The sequence below is a fragment of the Aspergillus terreus genome, genomic scaffold, assembly GCF_000149615.1.
Source record: "Aspergillus terreus NIH2624 scaffold_7 genomic scaffold, whole genome shotgun sequence".
In the NCBI taxonomy this organism is placed as follows: domain Eukaryota; kingdom Fungi; phylum Ascomycota; class Eurotiomycetes; order Eurotiales; family Aspergillaceae; genus Aspergillus; species Aspergillus terreus.
Window position 1 is genome coordinate 404,914 of NT_165930.1, and position 21,729 is coordinate 426,642.

Consider the following 21,729-nt stretch of genomic DNA (forward strand, 5'->3'; position numbering starts at 1 on the left):
ACGGATAGCATACGAACTGATCACCTCTTTCTTCCTTGCAATCGATCTAGATCTCTTAGAAATAATCCGACGCGCGATAGTACGCTCCTGAAGTCCAGACATGACTCGCTTCCGCTTGGGCCGCAAGTGATATAAAGCAAGATTGTTTTGTAGTAGTTGAGATTTGTCTTAAAAGGGTGATGGTTCTCGGAGTGCTAGAGGAACTATGGGGGGATAGCCTTTGGCAATCTAGTACGGCTTATTGAACCTGGAAGGGATTAAAACACAATGAGATCTATTCGCTCTATCGAATGAACAAAATCAAATATATACAACAATCAATCAATATACATGAAAGTCAACATGCTCGCGATATATATAACCAGCCACCCTCTAATGCAAGGACGAGACAACAGTCTCAATCTCGTATCCAATTTCAGAAACAAGTCGAAGCACCTCATCCTCAGTAAGAACACCGCCCTCAACACGAACGCCAAACCCAATGCTATCAGTTTTGGGATCAGGCCCAACATCGATGAAGATGTTCTGATCAGGCAGGAAAGAAGTATCCAAGGCGGAGACGGCTGTGTCCTGACTATCCAAAGGTTCTGCGGGTATGAAGTCTGTGGGCACACCGATGCGAAGTGGGAGGAACAGATCTGTATGATCGATCGCTTCCGAGTCCGGAGACGCATCAGCGGCTGATGGCATCGCGTTCTGCATCCAGAGAAGATTGACCCAGGTGTTGAAAAGTGGAGCGCCATTTCCGTTTCCAGTCCAGCCGAGGACGTCACGGAGTGAGCTCTGCTCGAAAAAGATCCGCTCGGCAAGAGCAGATTGGACAGCTTGTGCTTTGTCAAGAAGGGAGCCGGCCGACACAGCATCAGGGACAGCAAAAGGATTGACGTTGAGGCAGGGTCCTGACAGCTTTTCGATATCGGTGAATGAAGCAGACCGGCCGGTCTGGTATAGGCCCATCACCGGGTTCTTTGCTCCCGTGTTCCGCGAGAGACAGCGAGATATGGCGAGAAGGACGACCGTTTGGAGACTAAGCCCGACGGAACGGCATGCAGTCTCCAGTTTGCTGAGGTTCTTGACCTGTTCCCATGCGCTAACGAACAACTGATCAGAGGCTTGACCAGCGTCAGATTTGTTACCCTTGACCAGCGTAGGTGTGCCTGACCCCACCGCAGAGGTCCAGAAGGTCTTCTCATCGAGCCCACGAAGAGATCGCACCGAGAAGTCGACAAACGCCGGGAAATCGGGATTGGTGTCCAATGGTTCGCCGCGGTAGAGATTTGCGAGCTCAGAAACAAACATCGGCATTGTCCACGCATCATAGGCAGCATGGTTAACAAGGACGAGGATACCATCTCTATCGCCAGCCTTCATGAGGCGAAGTCTGACGGGAGGGACAAACAGAGAGGATGGGCGCAGTGCCTCTTCCCTCGCTTGCGCTTTAGCTACCTCAGCGATGGGATCAGACGACTCGATGACCTTGAACACGTCTCCGTCACGCATAGCCTCCTTCACCACAACTTGCACAGCTTCGGACGGTGAAAGAGCCACAAAGCAGGTTCGCAAAACTGGATGTCTCTGGCGGAGCTGAGACCAAGCTTGTTCAAGCTTCACACTGTCGATGCGTTCCGAGCTGAAGTATGGCCATGCAGGCTCAAATAACTTTCGCCCAGACTTCAACCAGCTGGCGAGGTGGAAGAACTGACCGCCTAGGCAGGGCAGAATCGTCTCGACGGATTCTTTGCCTAGCTGTAGTCGCTCCAAAACAGCCCGTTCCACACTATCGTAGTCAGCAATCAGCGAGCCATGTGCCTTGGGTGCTTGCTCCGAAGTTGGGCGGACACGCTGGCTGATACCACGTAAAGTGCCACCCTGTAGAATATCGGCAACGCTTGTCTTGAGGCCCTTCTTCCGACAGATGGATGCAATTCGGATAGCCGACAGCGAGTCCAAGCCAATACTGAAGATGCTCGTGGTTGGCTTTATGTTTTCCTTCGACAGGCCACTGATATCAGAAAGAACAGCTTGAATGACGGCCTCATGCGGAGGGCCATCGACGTCCTCATCGCTGTTTACTTCTGATCCTGTCACAGACAGCCGGAGTGGCAGTTCTCCTAGACGCTCAGGCATGACTGTTGCGCATCTCGCTGGGTGCTCGATGATGTCTCGCAGCACTGCTCCAAACTCATCCACAAACCCATCCAGCATATTTTGTGTCATATACTGCCCATTGCATGATGCGGTGACGTGAATTCCATCATGCGCATGGTCAACTTCAACATTCAGCTTGTGCTCCGTCAGAGCCGCAGAATCATCTGACTCATAAGGCCGCCAGATGTTCTGCTGTTCTAGTACACTGCCCTCAAGGTCCGCACTCTTCATGAAGACAAATAGTGTGTCGAAGAGAGATGCAGACTTCAGTCCATTCGCTTGTCTGAGAGCATTCTGGACAACCCTGAGTGGTGCGTGCTGGTGACCTTGAGCATCAGTGGTCAGTTGCTGCAGACGCTGGGCCATCGATTTATTGCTCAAGAACTTTGGCTCGAAAGTGACTCTTTGGGCCACAGTGTTGAACAGAGGTCCAATAGTACGTTCAGCCTCTGGCGTAGACAACGAACGCCCTGCCAGAACTTGTCCAAACACCACATCACGCTTTCCAACCAAATGTGCTAGAACTTTAGAATACGCCAGAAGCGAGATATTCTGCACTGTTACTTCCATCTCCTTGCAAGACTGAATGGCAGCCGGCAAGTCAATATCAAGTCGACGCTTGCGGAGCAGCATTCCGCTCGACGATTCTGAAGCGGGAAGCCGGGGTATCTCAGTAACCTCATAGTTGCTTAGTTTGCTGACCCAAAAATTGCAAGATTCCTCTTGTGAACCCAATATGAGACCGACGGTCTTCGAGAATTGTGGTCTGTCAGGGATGTTGTTGCCATTGTAGATCGTGGCCAGGTCTTCAAAGAAGAATGGCAGAGAGGCACCGTCATACAGAGCATGGTGCATGACGATAACAAGGACCTTGCCCTCAGGTTGGTGGACAAGGACGGAACGAATCGGCGGAGCCTCAAAAGAAGCTTCATCAGAGAACGAATAGAGAGCGGCGACTTGCGAGGGGACATCGGCCCCAGAGGGCAGCTCCACCTCATCCCATTCAAAAGGAGGGCGTTCATGCACAGCACCAACCCAAGACGGGCCCAATTCCCCTATCAGGTGGAACGAGGTACGCAAAATGTCATTTGCCTGGATGACTTCCAAAAGAGCATCTTTTAGTCGGGGAATGTCCGCATTGTCCGTGAGCCTAATCGCATGCGGGTGAACGTAGACCTGCCCATCGGAACTGATTGTCTGCGTGATCATGCCGGACTGCAGTGGAGTGCATTCAAAGACAGTGGAAATGGAATCGTCATCGTTAAGAGCCCGAATGTGCTTTTGATACTCCGCGACTGGGATGCTGGTCGGCTGGGACTCTTCCACCCCATTGGTTTGCGGCGCCTCTGATGAACGGCGTTCGATATGTTGGGCCAAGGCACCAATGCAGGAGAAGCGCATCACGTCCGATGAAGTAACCTGCATTCCTGCCTCCCGGAGCTTGCGCGCGAACTGAATCGCGGTTACTGAGTCAATACCAAGGCTCAGGAAAGACGCGCCCTTGGAAACATCCGACGTAGCCAATCCGCAGAATGACGCGGTAATGTCTCTGAGCTCGGTTTCCACACTGGACCACGTAGTCTCATCCCATTTGAGGGTAGTCGAGCGAGTACCCGGAGCCTGGGATGTGGAAAGATTGAAGTTGTCCAACGAGAGACTTTCTCCAGCCACAACACTAGACAACACTGCATCCATCTTCTCGAGAAGCTCCTCTCCATTATGAGACGAGGTAAAGGCCGACGAGAACAGCCCGTTAAGGCTTACCGTATCCAACTCATGGTTTGCTTCCACTTCCACTGCCACAGGATACTCAGCGGGCATGTGGCTGTCGAATTCACGCCACAAGCTATGCGCTGCTGGTGACGTAGCACGGATATACGAGAACAGGCAGTCAAACAGAGGGGACTCTGACTTGATCCAACGCTGGATGTGTCTCAAAGATGTGTGTTGGAAGTCGAGAGATTTAGCGGTCGACTTCTGCACTGACTGAACGACTTCAGAAACCGTGCTGAGGTTGTTGGTATTCAGGCGGCCAGGGATCGTAGTAATGCATGGAAGAAGGACTGTGTCCGCGCCAGGGACGGAGATAGCACGACCAGAGAGCACGAGACCATAGGTGACGTCGGATACACCAACAGTATCAGCCAAAAGGAGCGCAAAAAGCGCCTGTATCAGAGATGAGACGGTGGCTTGGAGATTTGCTGCGCACTGTTCCAGCTCCGATAATTTGTTACTCGCGCGTCTCTGTACGGATTTAGGCTGCTCCAAAGAGCCAAACTCTGTGCGAAACAGCGTAGGAGAATAACCCGCCAGATATTGAACCCAGTACTCCTTAGCTTTATCTGAGCCCAGGCCATAGACATGCTCAATGAAATCTGAGGGTGAGCCGCGGGTCGGAACAGGCTTGCCTTCGTAACGAGAGGCGACATCCTGCATTAGCATCGTGAAAGACTCTCCATCATAAAGGGCATGGTGAATCGCAATGAACAGAGCGAGCGGCTGCCCTCCATTAGAGGATCTTGCGAAATGGAACCGCACTGGAGGAACGCTGCAAATGTTCGAGATGATCTCACGCGAGACATTCCCTTCCTGTGATTTGCGGCGGGATAGCGCTTCCTCCAAGTTCTCGTACTCCTCATCAGTCCACTGAATCTGAGAAGAACCAGCCGAGAAAACGACTTGCACCATCTCATTATCCAATGGAGCGAAAGCGCTCCGCATGATTTCATTGTCATATACAACCTTCTCCCATGCTGCCTTCAAGTTACCCGCATCAACATGGCCTGCGAGCTGTAGAACGACATGATTGACGTACAACTGATCGCCTTCGCTATTGATAGAACGGGCGACCAGACCCTCTTGAAGCGGTAGGCAAGGCCGAACCGAGGAGACAGTAGACAAGTCGACGTCAGCCGGGCAGCTTCGACGGTATTGGGCGTCCAGATCGGCTAGTCTCTGGTGCAGCTTCGAGGCAGCGGGATCCCCATTTGATACAGGCGGCGACATCCTGGGTAGCCGTGCCAATTGTTCAATGACCGGGTTGCTCATAACAAGAGCCACTGTAGCCGCGTACCCGATCTTTCTCAGTCTGATGGAGAGACCGATAGCACTGAGACTGTCCAGACCGACTTCGAAGATGTTTGTCAATGCACCAAGGATGGAGGCGTCAACGGGAATCACACTACAGATCTCCTTCACGACTGCTTCCTCATCTGCTGTCAAAGGTCGACTGGAGGCAGCCCCGCCTTCAGCCGTCCACTTGTTTCCTTGGAGGATTAGGTCCAGCGGAAGCGACGCGAATAGGGCGTGAAGCTCCTTGACATTGATCTTGGCCGACATTTGTGCGAGCGGAATATGCGTGACAGGGAGGATGAGCTCAGGAACCATGTAACCAGGAAGCTTCTTCTGGCAAATCTCTTGAAGTTCCTTACCAAGAGTGGCCAGATCTGACTGCACAAGAGAAACTTCCTTCTGATCGCGCTGACGAGCACCGGCGCGTGCGAAAAAGGAGATCAGTTGCACTCTCGCGAGGCCGGGATGCTGAGCAACGCTGGTAACGACGTCGATGGGAATTGGCGAGGAGGAACGAAGCACTTCAGAGACCTCTCCAAGCTCAAGTCTCTGGCCACGAATCTTGGTCTGGTCATCTCCACGACCGAGATACTCCACCGAATTGTCGGGCATCAAGCGACCGATATCACCAGTGCGATACATCTTTTCTCCACGGGGACCGTCGCAGAATCCAGTTGCATCTGGTCTGTTGAGATAACCCTTGGCAACAATATCGCCACTGAAGCACAGTTCACCAGTTTGACCTCTCAGAGCATAATGCTGAGTACCCGGGATAAAGACATGGCCAACACACGAGGTCAACGGGGCTCCAATATTGCGCATGTTTGTGTACTTCCCAACGCGAGCGAATGTGCAACCAATAGTGACTTCGGTTGGTCCGTAAGCGTTTACAAGTGCAACACGTGACGTAGACCATGTATCCAGTGTCTTTTGAGTTATCTTCTCACCACCAACGGTCATGAACACCAGACTGGGACAGTCGTGGGGCGTCAGATTGGCCTGGTCGACGATAGAAGGCACGAAACTTGCGTGCGTGATGCCCCACTTTGACATGGTGGAATGAAGGTCATCCAAGATCATTTCCCTAGGTGCAGTTGCCGTTGTCATTCCGTGGCGCCAAGGGAAGAGCATCTCCAAGAGGTGAGGATCAAATGCTCTGCTGGCTTGAGCTAGGTATCTGCCCTTGCCCCCGAGCTCGAAAGTGATAGGGGCTGCCGTGGTGGCAAATTCACTGAAGGACTCGATGAAAGACGAAAGATTACCGCGGGTGACCATCACGCCCTTCGGTTTGCCGGTAGACCCAGACGTGAAAAGGAGGTAGGCGAGGTCGTCGGGGCCGGACTGGTAGTCTCTATCCTCGACAGGCATTGATTCGACCGACTTCTGGAACTGCGGGTCGTCGATGCAAATGACGCTGCAGTTGTCAGAAACACGAGAGAAAGAGTCTGAGAGAGTTGTCTCAGTGAACACGATTGGACAGTCTGCATCCTCGGCCAAGAACAGCTTGCGATCAACCGGAAGATCCTCCACAATTGGCAGGTATGCGTTTCCGGATTTGAAGATGCCAGCGATTATCGGGTATGAAGGTAGATTCCGTCCAGTGCAAACAGCAATCATCCTGTTTTTGTGGCCCAGGGACGCGAGGTAAGCCGCTACGCGGTTTGCTTCAGCGTTCAGCTTACTGTAGCTCATAGTCTCCTTCACAATACCATCAGGGCTGATACTGCTTGCTACTTCCACTGCAGTCCAGTCCGGATGTTCTCTGGCATTCCGCTCCAACCAATATGTAGGCGCAGAATGTACCGAGTTAGCAACCTCTTCGCTAACGGGTCTGTTCGAAACGGAGAGAAGATCATGCGAGAGGTGATCGACAACCTCCATCAATGGCTTATCAGGATAGGCTAGCATGGCGCTGACGAGACCGTCCACTTGACGGACAAAAACTGCCAATTGTTCTTGGTTCATGACACGACTATCCGCGCATGCTTCCAGCAGGAAGGATCCATCTGGTCGCTGGAAGACATTGAAAGCCATCTGATGCTCAACATGCAAACCAACCTCGTCCTCAGTCTCACTCCAGATAGTTGGGGATGTCTCAGATACGTCGCTTTCCGCATGGAAGTTGAAAACTGCCGGATATAGTGCTTCACCTCGTGGTCGTCTGAGCATCTTTCGAACATCACGGGCAGGAACGTGGCGATACTTCCATGATTGAACCGAAAGTCGGTGTTGCTCCTCAAGAAGCTCTCGTGCACTGCCTTTAGGGCAGAAAGGGATGGGAACAACCGAGATCAGAGGGCCAACTCCATCTTCCAAGTCTGCATGCAAAACACGGTCAGACAGAGTCTCCGCAAACACCGTAGCCGGAATTCCAAGATAGCTAACGGAAACGTATCCCCAAGCAGCCCGAATGATTGACGCAACGGACGAAACCCCTAGCTCCGCAGCCGCTGACTGGAGTTTCGTCGCCGGTTCGGTCAACGGGACTTCTGCGATGAGTAGCTTGCGTTCTGGGACAGCAGCCGGCTGCGCCCTAACACCTGTGAGATCCGGCCATACCGGAACATCAAGCTCCGCAAACTTCTCGAGTTCCGACTTCCAGAAATTGTGCGTCGCGTTGGCCTTTTGCTCATTGGGTAAGACGATTGACAAGGCATTAGTGAGCTGGAGTCTCGATGGTGGCTTGTAGGCATAGGCGGCTTGCACATCGTCCATGATAAGACGAAGTGAGGGCTCATCATGGAGGGAGTGATGTATCGTGAGGATCATGACCCTCTCACCATCCTTGTCAAAGACTGTAACTGCCCAAGGAGGATTCCTGAAGTACTGCGTCTGGTGTTTCATCATGACGTCCTTGATTCGAGCATCACGCAACTCGACGTAATCCTCTGTAGAGCAATTCACATATTCCCAATCCACCGAAGGAACCTTGTAGATAAGTTGTAGGAGAGAAAAATCAAGTGTGCCGCTGTTGTTGCCTTTGCTGACCTCGGCCACAGGCATGAACCCTGTCCTCAACGCCTCTGTTTTCTGAGCGACGGCGAGCCAAGCTTGCTTCAGTCTTATGACGTCCACAGCCTGTTCAAGGGAGAAGAAATGGTTGCTCCAGTACATATCGTATGTACCCATGGTCTCACTTAGAAGACTTTCTTGGATAGTCGTGGCCCTGACAGTGAAGAATTCCTCCTGCACCTTGTCAGATATAGCTGGATGCCATTTGTCGTTGAAGCCGTTGACATCGAACACATCGGACTGGGGCTTCTCCGTTTTCTTTGAGATAAGCTTCATAAGATCTTGAACGGTGACGCAGTTCAGGAGATCAAGAACGGAAAACTGGTACCCTGCTTTTCTCATCTTGGACGCAAGCCGGACTGCGCGAATGGAGTCGATACCCAAGCTATGCATCCTACTGGTCCTCGAGATACCCGCGGAAGAAATGCCTGCCAGGGACGAAATCATGTCGATCACTTGTGCTATGGTAGCAGCATATTCTGGGTCATCGGGTGATTGAGCAGCAGCAGCAGTCTCCGGATTCAGCCGCTTTTCCCAATCGTCAATGTCAACCGTGGCATAAGCAGCCTGGAGTGCGCGACGGTCTGTCTTAGCAGATGCTGTCTTCGGAATGCTTCGGATCACCAGATAAACGGAAGGAATCATGTTGTCTGGTAGGGTAGACTGTGCTTTTTCATTAGCAGCTTGGGCAATCTCCAGGGCAGTATCGTCGAGTAACACAAGCTCTCCACCTTGCTCCGGGCGAATTGCGCCTGGGGCAGAAAGAAAAGCGACGACGACCTGGTTGGGCCTGTCAGGACGAGTGAGAACGAGAGTCTCAATGTTCTCGACCAGGGGATGGCAGCCACCCAAGGAGTAGCTGATCTCGCTTAGCTCAATGCGAATACCCGCAAGCTTGACCTGGTCATCGACACGATTGATATACTCGAGAGAGCCATCGCTGAGCATGCGGACCAAGTCACCGGTATAATACAGGGTCTGGCCTGCTTCCTCATTGTAGATATACTTGGCCTTAGTGACATCTTCCTGCCTCAGGTATCCAGGAGAGAGTTGTGGACCACCAAGCGCCAATTCACCAACAGCATTCTTCATGATCGTGCGTCGGTTTTTCATCACATAGACGGAAACGGTATCCATCGGCCAGCCGATGTTCGCGCTCTTGATATTTTTGTGCTCATTTCCAAACTCCCGGATCGTAGAAACAATGGTTGCTTCGGCAGGCCCATAAGTGTTGAAAGCTCGCATGTCAGTGCCCCAGTCTTCGGCAACAGACGGTGTCAACTTCTCCCCGATCATCGTGATGACCTGCAACGTTTCACAGCTTTTCCTTGGGATACCAGCAGCAAAGGCTGGGGTGAGATGAGCGTGTGTCGCCTTCGTTGTGTTCGCAAGTTTGGAAAACGAGCCAAGCATGATCTCTCTGGTAGCTGAAATAAGCACGCCTCCTATGCCCCAAGTATAGAACATATCCTGGATCGAGACATCGAAAGTGTACTGCGAGAACTGCAAACAACGGATAGCGCCGCCGCTCACATCGGTGGGAATATCCCGGTGGAGGGATTTCATGGCAGACACAGCCGCGGAATGAGTGATGGGAACCCCTTTGGGAGCACCAGTCGTACCACTAGTCCAGATCAAATAGGCCATATCGTCTGGGCTGTTCTTAACTCGAGGACTTTTCTGATGGACACCGTTCGCTAGCAACGGAGCATCCTTGGTGTATTGAGCGACATCGACGAGTTCGACACTAGAGGGCACAGCCTCCTCCGTCTGGGCTGGGTCATCACTGGAGACCAGAAGAACCTTGGCCCCAGTCCGCGCGATTAGATCGTGACGACGTTGTGCAGGGGATAAGGTGTCAATGGGGCACCAAGCACCGCCGGCTTTAAGAATTGCCAGAATGGCTATATACACAGCTGGGCTTTTCTCGATACAAAGTGGGACGGGAACATTTGCCAAGGGGCCACAGATCTCAGACAAATGATCCGCAAGCCTGTCAGCCATGGCGTTGACCTCGCCGTATGTCCAGGTAATGTTAGCGGGGTCCTCCAAATCATCCAAGTCATACTTGAAGATTAGCGCTGGGTCATGTGGTTTGGAGGCTGCATGGTCCTCAAACCAAGAGTGTATGAGGACTCCCTCGGATACCTCATCAACGCAACGCGACACCGGGTTGAATGAAGACTTGAGGCTCGATCCAGTGTGCGAGAGGGCGTCTAAGAAGTTTCCTTCCGGTTCATCAAGGATGTACCTGACAATATCATCCATCTCGCTTAGCATGATTCTAGCGCCCTCAGCATCGAGATGAGAGTCATTGTAAGTAGCACGGAATGTCAAAGATGAATCGGAACATGGCCACACCTCAATCATCACAGCAAAGTCATGTGCCATTGCAGGGTGGTCAACTGACCCCCAGGGGCCACTGCCAGCAGTGCCACTTGCATGGGAACCGGCGTTGAAGTCCTGGTATGCAAGAAGTGTATCGTATGGGAGCCGGCCATCTGCTGTCACAGTAGATCCTAGCGATAGCTGCAGGTGTGATAACGCCTGCGCACCAAAAGAAGTCAGGTAGCGGGCAACAGACTTGTTGGTGCAAACATCGTCAAGGCCACGGGCAATTTGATTGACGGAAAGTCGCAACGGGATGACGGAGTAGGTCGGACCAATGCAACTTTCCGAGTCGCGGTCGAGCCGTCCAGACACGACACTACCTATTGTCACATCTTGATCCTGAGTTCCTGTATAAGCTAGCAGGATAGAGCCCCAGGCTGATTGGAGGACGGCGAGAGGAGTCGAGCTTATATTTTTGGACCGCTTCTTCAAATCGGCATGGCTGATCTTGGACGTTATCTCCACATATCCCACTGTCTTCACCGCAGGTGGTCGTTGAGGGGTGAGTGAGGGGAACGCCACGGGGGAATACTGATCTAGGTGCTTCGCCCAGAAGACGGATGCAGCCTCATGATCGGCACCGAAGTGATGTTTAACAATGTGTTCAAGGGAAGTGCGCTCTGCGAGGCCATTGGAATTGTACACCGAAGCTACATCCTCGAGGAGCAGTTGTAAGGAACCACCGTCAAAAATGCCGTGGAACATGCTCAGGATAATCAGCCGCTTCTCGGGGGTTGTGATTAGAGAAAGCTTCCACGGAGGAGTTTTTAATCTGATCTGCCCCTCCGCGTCTTGGAACGCCTTGTGGAGACTCTCTTCCGAAGTGTCCTTGGCAGAACAGATGTTCCATTCTGGCCGTGACGCCGCTCCCGGCGCGAGAATACATTGAGCAAATGGCGCCAAATCATCGTCGACCAGACAGAACACCGTCCGGAAAGAATCGTATTCGGAGACGACAGTGTCCCACGCAGTAAGCATGCGTTCCACATCCACATGCGGCTGAAGAGGAATGACAGAGTGATATATGTACGTGCGACTGCTAGACGCGCTGTCGGAAGAGCTTCGCAGGAGACTTGTGATCATACCGGACTGCGTTGCGGTAGTTGGCAGCACCTTCTGAATCTGGCAGGGGTTTAGACCGAGTCTTTCCGCGCATACCGGGTGGTTCTTGGAACTAAACAATGCGAGGCGTTCACCCAATGGCTCTTGGGAGTGATTTAGCTCCGGACTCCCATTCACCTGGGCCGTACCATTCTCTTGATGCCGGCGGGCAATGATCGAGACTAGCCCCTTGGGTGTTCCGGAGAGAAGGACATCCGCTACGCTCAAATCATAGATAGATTGATCTCGCAGTTTTTGCAGGAATCGCATAGCACCTAGACTGTCCAGTCCCAGAGTGTAGAGATCTGACCCGGCCTTGATGGTAGTCGCATCTTCGTCGGTCGACTCAGCGATGAGGCGCACGACAAGGTCCTGCAATGCCAACACGGTCTCGTCCTCGGTTTCATCCCAATCATCATGCACGCCATTGGACATTCCAGCTTTAGGCGGAAGGAAAATCTCCACCCCACGATCTCCGCCCCTTTGTAGTCTCACTGCGATGGTTTTGCGATCAACTTTGCCGGAGCTCGAACGCGGGAGCGAGTCAAAGAAAGCGTAAATGGAGGGACACATATAAGACGAAAGATGCCGCAGAGTGGACTCCTGCGCATCGCGCACAATTTTCTCACGCGCGGACCGACTTGTAGCCTTTGTTACGAGGCATGCGACGATCTGCTCACTGCCAGGAGTGTTGTCCCTTGCGGACACGACCGCCACGATTTCCGTGACGTCATCGACCGTCGCGAGGACCGACTCGATCTCGCCCAACTCCAACCGTCGACCACTGATTTTCACCTGATCGGTGGTGATCCGACCAAGAAATTCAATGACCTCCGAACCATTTTCATCCCACACAATGCGCGCCATATCCCCGGTCCGATAGAGATAGCCGAATTCGCTACTGTAGACGAACGACTTGGCGGTCTCCTCGGGGCGGTTCAGATACCCTTTGCTGACTTGCGGACCGGCGATGGCCAGCTCACCAGCAAGACCCGAAGGAACTGGCGTCGGGTTACGCTGATCGGGATCTAGAATGAGCATGGCGCACGTGGGAAGAGCGCTCCCGATGATTGAACCCCGCACAGCATAGTCGACCGGCGCAAGGAACGTGCAGTTGATCGCGCCTTCGGTGGGACCATAGGCGTTGACCAACATTCTGGAGGTAGGAGACCCATTGGGTTCTGGTTTGGCGGCGAAATTGTCAATCACGGTGCGATTCAACTTCTCACCCATGGTCCAGAGGGATTGGAGAGTGGTCAGACGGGAGGGCCGCAATAGCGCTGCCAAACTTGGCGTGGCCATCATCACTGTCGCCCGAGCCTCATTCACAGCGGATTCAATATCAGTCAAGGTCAGGCTTCGATCTGCCGAGCACAGGGTCGCCCCGTTACTCAATGTCACGAAGATCTCCATCAGAGACGGGTCGAAGGTCGGGGAAGCAAACTGGAACCAGCGGAAATCCCCTTGGTTGTCGCCGGGGAGAGGGATTGCAGTCGAATGGGATGCAATGGAACATGTGACCGCGAGATGGCTGACCTGAACGCCTTTTGGTTTCCCCGTGGAACCACTAGTAAAGAAAAGATAGGCTGTTTGGTCATCTTTGATTTCCAGGTCTTCGAGAGTGTCTTGTGAAGGTAGTTGCAACCGCGGGTGATCGCCGCGCATTTCTTTCCATCGAGAAACCTCAGTCACATCGATCCAGGTGCGTTTTATGGTGTCCGACCCCTGCATTTCCGACCTCCATGGCCCCAAAGATGGCTCTGAACCGGCACCGAGGATGATAGGCGACTGGATGTCATGGAGAATATCCTGAATGCGTTGCTCGGGGGCGTCTAGAGGTATCGGAGAGAAGGCACAGCCAGCTTTGAGGACGGCAAGATAGGAGATATAAAGTTCTGGGGAGGTTGATAGGTAAACCGGCACGATGCGGGCATTGTCGGTCTGCAGGTCACTGTCGGACCACAACGTTCGGATGTAGCTGGCGAGATTAGAAGCGGCGGCGTTGAGCGCGGCGTACGTCAAGATACTGTGCTCCGCAGGGGACTGCGCGGAGGATAAGGAATGCACGAAATCTAGTGCGATCGCATCCGGCTTTCGACGGGCCCAGCCCTCGAAAGCGGCATGCAGAAGCGCGGGCGGCGGTGCGCTCTGGACATTAAGATTTATGTCTTGTTCAGGGTTTCGCGAAGGAGGTATCATAAGCGGAGGGAAATTAAGGATCGAAAGCTCCGGAAGAGGCGTCTTCAAACTGAGCGACGGCGAAGATTGCACCAGATGCGCACTCAACGTGTTCAACAGCTGCTGCACGGCGGCATCGGGAATGAGTCTCCGGGGATAGGAAAAGCGGAGTTGTAAGGTGCCAGATGAGGTGTGTTGGACAGAAAGCGCGAATTTCTAGCCACGTTAGTACCTGATCAGTCGCCCTCACCATCGCATCTCTCCTTGGAAAAGCACTAACATCCTCTTGGGTATCTGCTTGTTGGGCCTCGCCATTCTCAGGACCGGAGCCCAATCCGAGTTCCAAGATGAACTGAACCTCGTTCTGGTCGCGTTGACCCTCGTTGAATTCGTGTACCGTGTACGTCGCCGCATCACCGGAGCCCACCGCAAAAGCACATACCGCGTACCGCGTCGCATCCGGACCCGTCGCAAATGCTGCGTGGCGAGTCACAAAGAAGGCGACATCCTCCGCGCCGATAAAACGGGAGATAAACCGAGCATAACCCTGGATAATACTATCGGCGAGATCTCGCACAGAGGAGGAGCAGGCGACTTCTACCGACGGGCTCTTCCCAACGACCGCGCCGACGGATTTGTCGACGGCGTACCGATCGATCGTGTCCAGCGCGGGAACCTTGGTCACTGGCAACATGTCGACGGGGGTGTATGCAGGTTGAGAAGGAAGACCAGGCTGCCCGGAGGCGACCGGGGGCGTATTTGAATGCATGTTGGAGGAGTGCGAGAGCTGGTTGCCCCTCATAGGTTCGGAGGTACGCCTGGGAGTTGATGGTTAAGGATGCGGGGTTTAGGTTGGTCACGCACCTGCAAATCGCATGCGCCTGGGAGATGGACGGCCGATGCAGACACACGCGATACTTATTGACCCCTGAAGAACAAAAGGAAACAGCAGAAATCTTATATTGAAGCCAGTGATTTCAGTGACCTGATGAAAAAGAGCCCTACTCGTACGGCCCGGACCACGCTGCGTCATTCGCGGACCTGAGAGGGGCCGGATCGAGGGCCTCATTGGGCGGCGGGCATGGTGTGGGGGGTTGCAGAAGACGAAGGCGCCCGCTTTGGATGCCGAAATGATTATGATGTGCGTTTCAGCCGAGTTTTTGCTAAGGTGAAGAGTGTGCGCGACAAACGCGGATCCTTTTTTTCTGCAAGTGGGGGGACCCCATCTAGGGCCTCTCCGATCATCGGCCGGGTTATCTGATTAGATCATCATCTGATTAGATTCGTTTCTGTCCGTATCGTATCCGTCGTACGTATCGTCAGATTGGAATCATCCGTATCATCAGTACCCTTGTACCATGTCTTGGTCTCGGTGTAATTGCAATCCCATTGCAATCTGCCCTCATCTGGCTTTCTCCACTGATGAGCCTTCGCGTAGCAGGTCGGCTGTAGCCGATGTCCGCCTGGAGGCAGAAACTCTCTTGACGAGCTCGGGTCTGCCGCTTCCTCGGTTAGTGTGTCCGGCTGGAGGACTGCCTAGGTACGTAATGTCTGTCCGAGAGTTTTGCGGATTAGTTCGGTCACTGTCGAGACAGTGCTTCTGTTGCAATGCACAGCCAGACGCTGAAAGGCCATTTGAGGGCTTTTCCGCGGTTCAGTGAGGAGGGAGCAATCCCCAGCAGTGCCGTGTGGAAGAACATGACAGCGTGCTGTCGGGGAGGGACGGTTTAAGTAAGACATTATTGCGACTGATTGATAACACTCCGGAGGACCTGTAATTCCACCAATCCTTGCGTGGTGAGCGATTTATCTGATCCGTATCTAATGCACTATACTCCGGAGTACCTATCTGATCCGTGGTGGAGACGCCACAATTGAGAGACAGGGATGGGCTTCCTTCCAGGTGATTAGTTTGATACCTGCGATTGAACCCGACAGGTCTCATAATCCGTGAAAATGCGAGAAGCCTTACCTAAAAAAACAACCGTATCGATGACTCCAAGCACCGTATGCACTGAGTACCTATATCCGACGTGCAGTCGTCGTTGGACTGAGATCTTGCCGATCCTGCACAAACAAGTAATCAACCCCGAATCCGAGCCGCCCTTCCGGTCAGCGTCTGCCTTTCTCGGAAAGTGTCGGATTGTCCCGTTCGGACGTCGCTTTGGCACTTCAGGGTCTTGAACGTGGTTACCGATCTGCATTGATCCTTTGTCCTCTGTGTGCGATGACCGCAAGGGGATGTGGTGCAACCTAGTCTACGCTCGAAGACATGATTCCGGTCGTTTTTGCAATTCCTTCACCCGAAGAACCTTCCAGGCTGTATGGTCAAATAACCCATGTTATTAATATATTTCTCCACCTCGGTTGAGACCACGTCCAACTAACTAAATGTGCAGCAGAGTCATGGTCCCTGCATGAAATATAGACTGCTATTCTCAGTCGTTAAGGAAATGAGACTCTTTCACAAATTGCCCAATCTGATAGCCAAAGGAGTTCAATGCTGGAGGCGCTCAGTGTCCCAGAAAGCAAAGTGATATATGCGAGGATACCCATGAATCATGCGACACGGCCTCGACCAGATCCATCCGCATCCCGAATCCTGCGAGTTCCACATAGTGGGCGATGTCTCGCTTCTGCCTGGGATGACCGCATGAAATGCAAATTTCTTATCTGATGGGATTCCGTACCAAACATAACCCGCCAAGATCTCACGCCAAGATGTGTCTACGCAGCATGGCTGAATGAAATTTCCATCGGCTCTTCTCGTTATGCTGGCGCTGCTTGGTTTCCGATGGAGATGCAGCAGCCAAGGTCTCTGGTATTCTGCTACTAAACACGCCATTTCTAGCCCCCTTGCTCTAAGCGAGGCTGTAAGACAAGGGTCCTAGAATACCAGGCGGCAGGATGTGAGAAGATGACTCTTTCAGAGACAGTGGTACGGGTCTAATGGGGACTGGATCACGAGTGGGTTTCTCTTCTGGAAAGCCCTGTTCGTATTGCTATATTCGGTATCGAGTGCCGAATGGCTAGACTAGTGGTGTCATGGCCATGGGCCTTGCCTGGGATCCAGGTCGATTAATTCCGAGAGGTCCCTAGCATAGAGGAAGGATTCTTTATTTATTCCCTAGTGTACTCCAGTGAGTCCGTAGGATTCTGGTATCTGTCCCTTCCCAGGAGTATTAGTACATTTCAAGATGGCGACTGTGCGGCGTCTGCAACAGACCTTATCTCACGTCCAACCTCCCAAGGTGACGCAGCAGCTCTCGATTTTCTATGGTCCGACTCAGCCAGAGCTGCTGGAGATCACACTTGGGGAGCTGCTGTCGCTGCAGAGTCTCCAGTATGGCGACTATGAGTGTCTCGTGTTTCCCTGGACGGGAGCCCGATGGACCTACGCCGACTTGGACGATGAGGCCAACCGAGTCGCACGGGGCATGCTGGCCTTTGGAATCAAGAAGGGCGACAGGATTGGTATCATGGCGGGCAACTGCGAGCAGTACATCTCCGTCTTCTTTGCGGCGGCGCGGGTGGGAGCTATCCTGGTTGTGCTGAACAACACGTATACTCCATCCGAGCTGTACTATGCGCTTGATCATACCGGTATGCAGATCTTGTACTCACCATCGGTTCCTATCCTGACTCACTTTCATGTGCAGACTGTCGACTACTCTTCCTGACCCCTCGCATCGGCCGGCACTCCCTGGAGGAAGTCCTCACCAAACTGGGCCCTCGCCCAAAGGAAAATGGGCTCTCCAAAGCTCTCGAGGAGATTGTCATCCTCCGCGGCACATACGCAAACTTCAGCACATACGATGAGATCATCAAAAAGGGTCTCTCTCTCCCCACAGACGCCCTGATGGACCGTGAGACCGAGCTCCACCCGGAAGACGTATGCAACCTGCAATTCACCAGCGGTTCGACCGGAAACCCCAAGGCGGCCATGTTGACGCACCAGTAAGCCACCACAGCTGGAGGTAGACACAAAGAAAAACGTTTACTCACAAGACATCATACAGCAACCTAGTCAACAACTCCCGCTTCATCGGCGACCGCATGAAGCTCACTTCATTCGACACGCTATGCTGTCCGCCCCCGCTGTTCCACTGCTTCGGCCTAGTGCTCGGGATGCTCGCAGTAGTGACGCATGGGGCGAAGATCGTCTTCCCCGGCGAGACGTTCGATCCCCAGGCGGTGCTCCACGCCGTCTCCGACGAGAAATGCACCGCCCTGCACGGCGTGCCGACCATGTTCGAAGCGATCCTGAGCCTGCCCAAGCCGGCCGGCTTTGACAGCTCCAACCTGCGCACGGGGATCATCGCCGGGGCACCCGTGCCCCGCCCGCTCATGAAGCGGCTGTTCGAGGAGCTGAACATGACCCAGTACACCAGCAGCTACGGTAGGTGGCGACCCTACAGGCTAATAAGATTGGGTTGCATCTGACGACCTACAGGCCTCACGGAGGCATCGCCCACGTGCTTCAACGCAGAGACCACCGACAGCATCGAGACCCGCCTGCGCACGGTGGGTAAGGTGATGCCGCACGCGCAGGCGAAGATCATCGATGCTCACGGACACATCGTGCCCGTCGGCGAGCGCGGAGAGCTCTGCATTGCGGGCTATCAGCTGACAAAGGGCTACTGGAACAACCCCGAGAAGACGGCCGAGACGCTCATCACCGACGCCGACGGCACCACGTGGCTGAAGACGGGCGACGAGGCACTGTTCGACGCGGACGGTCGCTGCACCATCACCGGGCGCTTCAAGGACATCATCATCCGCGGTGAGTCCCCTACAGCCCTTTTGCCTTCATAGATCTAACTGACGGTGTGTATGACAGGCGGTGAAAACATCTACCCGCTGGAAATCGAGGAGCGCCTGGCCGCGCACCCGGCCGTCGAGATCGCGTCCGTTATCGGCATTCCGGACCAGAAGTACGGCGAGGTGGTTGGGGCATTTATTGCGTTGGCGCCAGGCTACGAGAACAAACGACCGTCGGACGAGGAGCTGCGCACCTGGACGCGCGAGACCCTCGGCCGGCACAAGGCGCCCCAGTATGTCTTTGTGTTTGGACAGGAGGGCGTGGACGCGACGATTCCCATTACGGGCAGTGGGAAGGTGCGCAAGGTGGATTTGCGGAAGACGGCCGCGGCGGTTTTGGAGCAGCGGAAGGCAAATTGAAGATCATCGGTCGATGTTGTAGACTGTAGAGTTGTATATAGAGAGTGTATACCCTTGGAATGATTTACCTCTGCTTCTTTCTTCACCTCCACGCAGGCTCACGGATTCTCCATTCAAGTGTAATCCTTGTGCGGATCGTATACGGCATCACCAGTCCATTATTTGATCAAAGCCACCTCGGATACTACTCTGTAAGGTCCAGCACCATGAACCATGGCTCAAGTGAGTCAAATCCCCCATCTGAGACAGATCCGACTATCGATCAGATTAGACAATCATCTAATCAGATGGGATCCGCCAAGACAAAAATCAATCCTGCATCCACCCGACGGCCCACATTAATTTAATCTCTCGTCCGGTCTCGGAAGATTCCTTTGTTTAATACGCACGAATCTTTATCCCTCGGTACTGTACGGAGTCCCTATGTCGTACGACTCCAGGATCAGATAATCCGTACCAGAAATGTGTTACCGTCCCGTCGAAGCCGAAGGATCGTTCATCCTGGGCAATAACCCGGGCCCGCTTTGGCCAAGACACCTGGCTACGCGATTGATTCTTCCATGACATTGGTCGTGGTGAATTCACTCCCTAAGAAATACATTATCCCAATGGGGAACTCCGAAGACGAAATATACAGCATTCATTCAACACCCTCCAACAACTACAGCTTCAACGCCCGGAACGGGTCCCGCTCGAGCACATCGGACCCGTCAAACCGGAACGGGGCGATGTGGAAGAATTTCTCGCGCCGGCACTTGACCAGCGCGGAGCGCTTGTGCGGCAGATCCACGACGCTCTCGAGGTTGAACCCGGTGGCGTGGTCGTATGCCAGAGGCGTGAGGTTGGTGTACTTGGGCTCGCCGACGACGAACTTGGTGCGCGGGTCGTCGAGGAACATGTAGTGCATGATGCTGCACCACCACACCATGACGCGGTGCTGGCCGCGGAAGCGAATGTCGCCAACGAGCGAGTGGCGGCCGCGGTCCCAGTCGTCGGCGTCGTAGTACGCGCCCAGATGGTCCTCCTGGTCTTGTCAGCTGCCCTGCGCCTCATTGCGGAAACTCTTCGTTGGAACATCTGGGAGCTGCGACTCACTTTCGCCCAGTAAATCTCATGGTAGGAGAAGAAAGTATCGTTGAACTTGGCCAGCACCGTAATCTGGTGCGGGTCCTCGTGGATCTTGCGCAGGTACTCGCGATGCTGGTCGAGCGTGCCGGTCTCGTTCCAGCCCTTCGCGACGCGCGGATCGTTCTGCCACTTGTGGAAGAGCTGCAGGTGCTCCTCGTTGGTGTAGTCGAGCGCCCAGATGGAGAAGAACTCGTCCAGGTGCGGGATGTAGCGGCTGTAGATCATCGAGCCCGGCGCGGGCTTGGGCGGCCGCACTGGGTGCACGGCGTGCACGCGCACGTCGGGGAACTTGGTCGTGAGGGTGTGCTGGATCGGGTGCAGGGGGTACGCCGTCAGCGGCCGGCGCAGGCCGCGGTGGATGCTGTTGTCGGCGACCCAGACGGCGCGCGGTCCAAAGGGCGAGCCCGCGCCCTGCCAGAAGGTGCTGCGATGGATGAGCAGCTGGTCTGAGAGGTCGGGGGACGCAGGGGTCGGTTGGCCGGGTGGAGCGGAGGGGCTGGGGTGCTGGACGGCGAGGCCAACGGCTTGGAGTTCCTGGGCCAGCAGGTCCCTGCCTTCGCCGGAGAGGACGGCGCGGAAGACCTCGAATTCGCTGCGCAGCGTCACCAGTGCATACACGACAGCCCAGATCTGACCGACTGTCGGGGCATCTTTCCCACCCCACGTCCATTGCGTGACGGGGGCTCTCTGGGCACGAGCCCATGCAGAGTTGTTTCCTTCTGGCGGGACCGCGGACGAGGCGGGAGATGTCAGATCGGTGAACTTGAGGCTGTCGTGGTGCAGCTGCTCTGGCGGTGGAGATCCTTCGTCCACCCGGGGGGATCGGCGCAGCTGGAACTGTCTGACACCATGCTCGACTGAGACGACCTGCAGCTCGTAGGTCGTCTTGTAGGGCTCGGGCAGGCGAACCAGTGGGAGCATCGACTCGGTTGCGGGCATCTCTACAGACTGGAGGTATCGAGTGACGAGACTGGAGACAGAAATGAAAGGAAGTCTGGGGTGATCAGCCTAGAGAAAGCCATCTATTTCAACCTGGACGAGACCCCTGCCCTTGTCTCTAACCGAGGTGTCCTGGACGTCCATGGCTGCGACGGATCTAGGCAATCGGGGCTACGGGCCAATCTGGGAATCAAGTTCGGGGCTTGCTGACGGTGATGGGGGCTGATAATGAAAACGACCGTGAATCCATCGCTGGACTAGTGGACTATGTGGAGTGGCATGGTTTGGTAGATAGTAGGCACTACTACATAAGATACTGCAGATGTAAATTCGCAAACATAGGGCTGGATGTTGATGTACGGTAAGTTTGGTCTGTACCGAACTCGAACTTATCGTCTGTAATTCCGTAACCTGACAGATTCCCGTAAAATAGGCTAACCCACATGAGGAAACTCTTATCCATCAGTCTTTTCGCGTGGTCAGAATTTTCTTTTCTTCTGGATCGCACTAATTTAGCTGCAGGGGAGTAAATGGCGCATCCCACCAAGTCCGGTCTTTGTCCGATAGAAAGATCAAGAA

The 21,729-nt window shown here is 53.9% G+C and overlaps 3 protein-coding genes across 3 annotated transcripts; 1 reads left to right on the forward strand and 2 right to left on the reverse strand.

The window, feature by feature from the left end:
- Nucleotides 1-372: 372 nt before the first annotated feature.
- sidC (nonribosomal siderophore peptide synthase SidC) lies at nt 373-14,671 on the reverse strand (the record flags this gene model as incomplete). Its single annotated transcript, XM_001214251.1, has 2 exons — nt 373-14,118; nt 14,183-14,671. The coding sequence occupies 2 exons, from the start codon at nt 14,669-14,671 to the stop codon at nt 373-375; spliced, it is 14,235 nt and encodes a 4,744-aa protein (XP_001214251.1).
- Nucleotides 14,672-17,099: 2,428 nt separating this feature from the next.
- sidI (putative long-chain-fatty-acid-CoA ligase) lies at nt 17,100-19,083 on the forward strand (the record flags this gene model as incomplete). Its single annotated transcript, XM_001214252.1, has 5 exons — nt 17,100-17,505; nt 17,562-17,859; nt 17,922-18,301; nt 18,356-18,685; nt 18,743-19,083. 5 exons carry the CDS (start codon nt 17,100-17,102, stop codon nt 19,081-19,083), a joined length of 1,755 nt encoding a protein of 584 aa, XP_001214252.1.
- Nucleotides 19,084-19,744: 661 nt separating this feature from the next.
- ATEG_05075 (GNAT family N-acetyltransferase) lies at nt 19,745-21,150 on the reverse strand (the record flags this gene model as incomplete). Its single annotated transcript, XM_001214253.1, has 2 exons — nt 19,745-20,107; nt 20,179-21,150. The coding sequence occupies 2 exons, from the start codon at nt 21,148-21,150 to the stop codon at nt 19,745-19,747; spliced, it is 1,335 nt and encodes a 444-aa protein (XP_001214253.1).
- Between the last annotated feature and the right edge of the window lie 579 nt (nt 21,151-21,729).